Here is a 7210-nt window from a genome sequence, read left to right as displayed (position 1 = left end):
CTATTTTGATTAAGATGCAAAAAAAAAAAAAAAAAATGGGACATAATTCATCCACTTTAAACAAAGATCTATATGCCCTCTTTAGGGAAACAAAATGTATAAATCCTCTTATGGATTTGAGAATGTTTCCAAAGCATTAACAAGGAGATTCTTCATCAATCATAATGACATGATGAGCTACAAGAACATCTCCATGGCATGGCTGCATTGAACCTTGGTCTTGCTCTGGTGCTACACTAGATGGAACTTCCACAGCCTTGAAGCCTGCAATTGAAGCCAGCTTTTGGACTGAATCCACAATCTTTACTATGCAGCAAATGGTGTCAAGTAGAAGTGGTGACAAAGAGGCAACATGAACAATCTCCAAAGCATTCTTGTTATTATTCATTTCTTCAAATCTCCATTCTTCCAAATGGGACTTGAGATTCTCAGCTGCAATCTTTGCTTTCTCTATGTGAGCTTTGGCTGTTAGTGGTGGAACCATTTTCCTTAATCCCATTGCTAATTCTCTTAATCCACTACTTAATTCACTACAAATCTTCATACATTCCTCTTGAAATGGACCATGGATTTGTTGGGATGGCATCTGCATCAAAGAAAAGATTATGAGAATAGGGTTTTTATCGTTTATTAATAAGACCCGTTTGATAACTAAATAGATAGTTGTTTATTTTCTAAAATGGTATTAGTATTCTCGTTGTTTTCTGTGAGATCCCACATCGATTGGGGAGGAGAACGAAGTGGAAACCTCTCTTTAGCATACGCGTTTTAAAAACCTTGAGGGAAATCTCGAAAGGGAAAGTCCAAAGAGAATAATATCTATCAGTGGTGGGCTTGGATCGTTACAAATAGTATCAGAGCCAGACACTGGGCGATGTGCCAACGAGGAGGCTGAGCCCCGAAGGAGGGTGAACACGAGGCGGTGTGCCAGCAAGGACGCTGGACCCCAAAAAGGGGTAGATTGTGAGATCCCACATCGGTTGAGGAGGAGAATGAAGCACCTTTTATAAGGGTGTGGAAACCTCTCCAAGAAGACGCGTTTTAAAAACCTTGAGGAAAATTCCGAAAGGGAAAGCCCAAAGATGGCAATATCGGCTAGTGGTAGGCTTGAGTAATTACAAATAGTATTAGAACTAGACACTAGAAGATGTGCCAGCGAGGAGGTTGAGCCTCGAAGGGGGGTGGACACGAGGCAGTGTGTCAACAAGGACGTTTGGCCCCGACAGGGGTAGATTGGGGGGTCCCACATCAATTGGAGAAGAGAGCGAGTGCTAGTGAGGACGCTGGTCCCGGAGGAGGGTGGATTGTGGGATCCCACATCGGTTGGAGAGGAGAACGAAACATCTTTTATAAGGGTGTGAAAACCTCTCCCTTACAGACATGTTTTAAAATCTTTGAGACAAGATACGAAAGAAAAACTCCAAAGAGAACAATATCTATTAGCTGTGGACTTGGACCGTTACATTTCCTATGTTAGGTTCACATTCTAAAAGTCAACGAGCAAAACTTGCATCGAATCTTACTTGAGTTCGTTTCGTTTGAAGGTAGCCATTAAGAACTTCAAGGCGACATGCACACTCTCTATTCAAGCTTCCAATTTCCAAGTATACCTTCCAAGGGTGGCGATATCTGAACTTGCCATGGCGAGGCTCCCATCTTGCAAGATTAGTCTATCAAAACACATCACCCCATTAACCACAAAACAAGAAACAAGAAACAAGAAACGAGAAATGAACAAACCCTAAGAGCGTCGAGCTAGCTTAGCACACTCACCAACGATTCCTCGTTCGATTTCGAGTTTAGAATGGTTCTATATTTTTGCATGTCAACCTTGCCAACCTCTCCTTGCTCTTGTAGTAATCCAAAATACTCAGCTCCAAACCCTGCCAAAGATTCACTTATAAATCCATCAACCAAATCAAAGAGCCAATAGATTCTCTCATGAAAACGACCAAACATAATTTGATTTGTACCATGAAAGAAAGTGGCAAGAGATTCAATGTTGTTGGCGACCAAATGGTGAAGATCAGTGCCAGCCCAAACAGGACAGACAAAAACACAAACAAAGACAGTGAAACAGCATCCGATGAGAATGGTTAGCATCCTACTGTATGCAAGCTTTGCAATTTCATCGTCTCTATATCCGGACAATGATACCATGCAGAATGTCAAGATGAATATCAGCAGCCCATAGTCGTATCTCGCCTTCATCTTTGGGAAGAATCTTATGAAAGTTGATATAGCAGCTGCATGCCATCCATTTCAAATTGTTAAATTGCTATCAAATTTGAACTTCAAACTATCTATTTTACGAGCCTCGTTAGAGATGTTTACGAGGCGAAAATGGGAAAACCTTCTCTATCTCTGTCCCCGCCCCTACTTCATTTTCCATCCCCACGAAAATTTCTATTTATTTTTATGGGAATCTGGGTGGAGATTCTCCGCGGGGATGAATGGGGATCAGGTTTCCCGACCCATTTTTTTAATTTTGTTTAAAATGGTTATTTTTTAATGCATAATTTATATGTTACTAAAAATGTAATAGTGGGAAGTGGGTGAGTAAGGGGAATACAATCTCGGTCTCCGACCCTGTCTATCTAATAGAGATTCTTCCTACTCCCTTTTCTATTTCCTATTTTGTTCGTAGATCTCGTCAACTAAATGAACGTTTCTAAATTTCATGAACTAAAAGAGTTGTCATAACTAGAAATTTACCTAGTACGAACACGAACAAGCCAAGCATTATTGGTCGGCCAGTATCTCCACCCAAGCTTGCCAAATAGTGAGCTCCGAACCCAAGAGCTCCAGCTAAAAGAGTTGCCATAACTCGATTCAAACCTCGTCCTAGTGTCCCTCCTGTTCAAAAAATGTCATGAGTTATCATAATTTACCAACTTAAAACATCAAGCATTGCTTACTATCAATACTACACGTACCAACGGAGAACTCAAAGACGACAATGACGGTGACAACAGCCCACATTGTGGAGGTTCCAAACCCGTCATACAAAGGCTTGAAATAGTAGAACAAAGACACCAAAGTTATAGCTAATCCCACTTTCAAAGCATGAACTACCCTTCTCGTGTCGTCCTTCGCGAGCTTCGTCGTCATTGTCGCTAGCTCGACCGCTATGGCTGGGAGCTTCGCGAATATCGGCTTCACCCACCTCAAGCAAAAAGGTAGCAACCCTTCATACTCATTGGAGCTCTTCTCAGTTGCCATTGTTAGAGTAAAGCTTGTCTGTTGTTTGGATTATAAAAAGAGATGCACTGATCACTACTTAATATAGTGCAAGTATTGCGCGTAGAGAACAACACATTTGCATGTGAATACATCATTTGGCATTCATTGATTGTACTCTTCTTTGACTGTTCTTGGTTAACGTACAATCCAATAAATAATAAAAAATGTTTTCACACTTTATTATTGCATAATAAATGTTTTCAATTGCAGATTTAAAACATGTTTCAATTCAACGAGTACGTACGACATCATATGTAACCGCTCAGATCCACCGCTAGCAGATATTATTTTTTTTAGGCTTTCCCGAACTAATGTGGGACTCTCATAATCTACCCCCTTCGAGACCTAAGAGTGTTTCGTCCTAACTAATGTGGGACTCTCACAATCCACCACCTTCAGGGTCCAGTGTCATCACTGGCACTCTTTCCTTTCTCTAATCGATATGGGATCCCGTCAAATTCACCCCCTTAGGGTCTAGCCTCCTTATTGGCACACCGTCTAGTGTCTACCCCCTTTGGGGAACAGCCTCCTCGCTGGCACATAGTCCGGTGTCTGGCTCTAATACCATTTGTAACCGCCCAGATCCACTGCTAGTAGATGTTGTCCACTTTGGACTTTCCGTTTCGGGCTTTCCCTCAAGGAACACGTTTGTTAGGGGAAAGTTTACACACCCTTATAAAACATGTTTCGTTCTCTTCCCCGACCAATGTGAGACTCTCACATCATACTAGAGATATCTATTTAATCTGTGAGGTCGGGCCTTGCGTAGACCTATTTTGAACAAATATCTGTTTAAACGGATAATACAAAGAGAGTGAAGAGATATTTTTACCTATTAGCTAAATGGGCTAGAAACAGAGTTTATATTTCTGACCCCACCTCAACCTTGTTGAAATCTCCACCCCGGGAGTTTATAGATGTGGGTGTGACATACTACGTTATAGTAATGAAATTTGAATTTTTAGAAATTACGTTGAATATTAGATTATATTTTTTTAATAAAAATTATAGCGAAGAATTTCTCGGAAATACCTTTTCCAATTTTTTATTTTTATTTATTAATTATTTTTCTAGATATTGGTGCTGACTGACACTCTGACAATATATTGACAATATATTAATGTTACATATATAGAAAGATTTGGTTGTCACATGTATGCACCTTAGCTGTGAAATTAAAAAGATATTCATAATGCATATCATATGTTTCTTGGCTCTCTCTATGCGAATATGAATTATTTTGAGAAAATATGGAGGTTGGGATATAATCCAAAATATATGAAATGTTTATTTAAATTTTGGCATCTTAAAATATTTTAATTCATATATGGATTTGTTGCTATTATCATTATCTTTATACTTCTCAAATTCCCTCCGCGCTAAATTATTGAAAGAGATAAAATATGTTGAAGGAATGATGTAATACCTGAATTAAGATGAAAATTAAAATTAAAATTTGAAATAAATAAAGAGACAATCGGTGGTTGCCTCACCGACAATGATATTAGTAGGGACTCACGGTTCGAAATCGATTTTGAGCGTACCATTCTTGCTCGAGTGCATTTTTGAGTTTTTGTACGGTTCAATATGAAGATTGATCACCTCTACACACATTAGCCATGGATTTCATTCCAGAGTAACCGAGGATGGATGACTAAAGGCTACACGATAATATTGTGATCATTGATAGGCACACTAAATCGACACACTTCCTGCTAGGAAAGTCTATGAACTCGGTTAATAGTTGAATGCAAATGTATACCAAGAAAATAACTAGGTTGTTGAAGTTAAGAATGAATTTTTATCCATAGATAGATGACCAAACTGAACCTCTAAACTAGACCTTGGAGAACGACAAACAGTTTGGTCTTTCTATTACACTTTATGGAGTTTTCTTATAACGACAGTTACCAAGCAGCCATCCTTATGGGAGATGTTGTAGATCTCTAATGTTTTGGGATGATGTCGAAGAACGAAAGCTGTTAGGCTCGAAGCTGGTTCAAGCTATAAATTAGGTCACTCAGATGATCAAAACGAAGATGTGTACGACTCAGAGTAGATAAAACAGTTACGTTGATGTGAGACATAAAAACTATGAATTTGAAGTGAGTAATTTGTTGGAATTTTTAATATATGATTTTTTTCCCGCACACTAACCCTAGAGGCAGGTGAGATTCAGTTGGTGTCTTAACCTCTAAACTATATTTGAATTGATCGAAGAACGAATATTTAACTCACGAGTCTTTTAGCTGAACAAGATTTGCAGTAGAAGATTCAAATATTTTATATTGGTCGAGAGTATAAACGTCTTAATTTTATATTAAAGATTCTAACCAATTACCCATTTTTAGTATTATATTAAAGTTATTAGATTAAGGTTTTGACTGACACTGAGTTAGTAAATTTCAAACGTTGTCCAAATTTAGGAGTGTCATTAAAGTTTGAGCTTTGTCGTTGATTGTTGTCTGGATTTATGTTTAAGATGTTCAGCTGCAATATTTTGACCAAAGTCAACACCAAGAAATTATTTCAATAATTTATCAAGAAATTATTGCACCTTTTAATGGCATGAAATATATATTTTTAAAAATTAATAATTATTTTATTTTATACTATAAAACCTTAAAAAAAAAAAACATAATTATTTCTACAGCAAAATAATTCTTAGAGAAATTCATCCTATTCACATGAAACATTTAATATATTTAGTTGTCAAACTGTTCATAGACTTTATGAAATTTCATAATTGAGGTTACCAATTTGAGAGAGTTTGTTTGGGTCACTTTCAGAATTTAGATTAGAGTTTCGTTTTAACATTTTATGTCTGCTTTGGCCGGTTAGATATTCCTGTCAGTTTTGCAGTTTTAAAACGTGATTATTAGGGAGAGGTTTCCACACCTTTGTAAAGAACACTTCGTTTCCTCTCCAACCGATATAGAATATCACAGTCCACTTTATTGGGGTAAACATCCTCGTTCAGCCCCCTCTCCAACCGATGTGGGATATCACAGTCCACCCCCCTTGGGTGCCAGTGTCTTCGCTCGTTCTCCTCTCCAACCGATATGGGATATCACAATCTGCTCCCTTGAGGGCTAGCGTACTCGCTGGAAAGGAATGCTTCGTTCTCTTCTCCAGTCGACGTGGGATGTCACAATCCATCCCCTTGGAGACCAGCATCCTCGCTGGCACATCGCCTGGTGTCCGGTGTCTGACTTTGACTTCATTCCCTTTCGTTCTCGCTAACATATTGTCAGCTTTGGCTCATTACGTATTGCCGCAAGTCTCAATTTTTAAAATATTTATGTTAGTGAGAGGTTTTCACACCCTATAAAAACGTTTTGTTTCTCTCTTCCATTAATGTAGGATCTAAAAATTTGACGAACTGAAGTCTTATTAATAACGATTGTGTTCATGTTTTCTTCTAGTTTATTTGCTTTGGTTTATAATTTTCTTATTTGTTGGTCTCAATTTTCCTCCCAAATAAACATTGATAACTCATTTTAGTGTCACAACCAAAATGTCCAAATATTTCAATGACTTTTGTTATCGAGTTTCTTCACAAATGTCGTCCCAAAAATGTCCATGATGAACAAAATAGTCCACAGTGAAGTACGCATTCATAACTCATTTCTTTGTAAACGTGTCTTGCATTTAATGGATTCATGGTCCCTTTTCGTAGTAGTTTGATCTTGAATTCACTAAAAAGATCTGTCAATCACGTTTTTCGATGGTTAGTTTAGCCTGCATTTTTCATACCTTTTTTCTCTTTCTTGCTTCCCGTTTCAAGGACAACTTCAATTTATAACCTAACAACCCTTATCTCTCTTTACCCGTTGGTGCATTCATCGAAACAACTGGATAAGAGAGTAAGAATAAGGTGAGTCGAGCCAGGTTTCCTAGATCGATGTATTTCTAGTCGGATCTAAATGGATGAATGAGCAATTTTCTTTTTTTTTTTTTTTTTTGG

General features: G+C 38.0%; 1 protein-coding gene across 1 annotated transcript; it reads right to left on the bottom strand.

Moving 5' to 3' along the window:
- Positions 1-136: 136 nt before the first annotated feature.
- Positions 137-3222, bottom strand: LOC111461353 (aluminum-activated malate transporter 2-like). The gene is made up of 6 exons (XM_023104854.1): positions 2937-3222; positions 2716-2856; positions 1974-2246; positions 1774-1883; positions 1524-1670; positions 137-586 (listed from the first exon to the last, which is right to left on the bottom strand). Exons 1-6 carry the CDS (start codon positions 3220-3222, stop codon positions 137-139), a joined length of 1407 nt encoding a protein of 468 aa, XP_022960622.1.
- Positions 3223-7210: the final 3988 nt, after the last annotated feature.

This window comes from Cucurbita moschata, unplaced genomic scaffold, assembly GCF_002738365.1.
Source record: "Cucurbita moschata cultivar Rifu unplaced genomic scaffold, Cmos_1.0 Cmo_Scf00025, whole genome shotgun sequence".
Lineage (NCBI taxonomy): Eukaryota > Viridiplantae > Streptophyta > Magnoliopsida > Cucurbitales > Cucurbitaceae > Cucurbita > Cucurbita moschata.
This window is presented reverse-complemented; position numbering and strand designations above follow the sequence as displayed.

Bases quoted from the DNA above. Each gene is read 5' to 3' on its own strand.
- LOC111461353 (XM_023104854.1), bottom strand. From the start codon at position 3,222: ATGGCAACTGAGAAGAGCTCCAATGAGTATGAAGGGTTGCTACCTTTT. The intron at 2,857-2,936 runs GTACGTGTAGTA...TTTTTTGAACAG, and splicing joins CGTCTTTGAGTTCTCCGTTG to GAGGGACACTAGGACGAGGT. The intron at 2,247-2,715 runs GTAAATTTCTAG...GATGGCATGCAG, and splicing joins CTTGTTCGTGTTCGTACTAG to CTGCTATATCAACTTTCATA.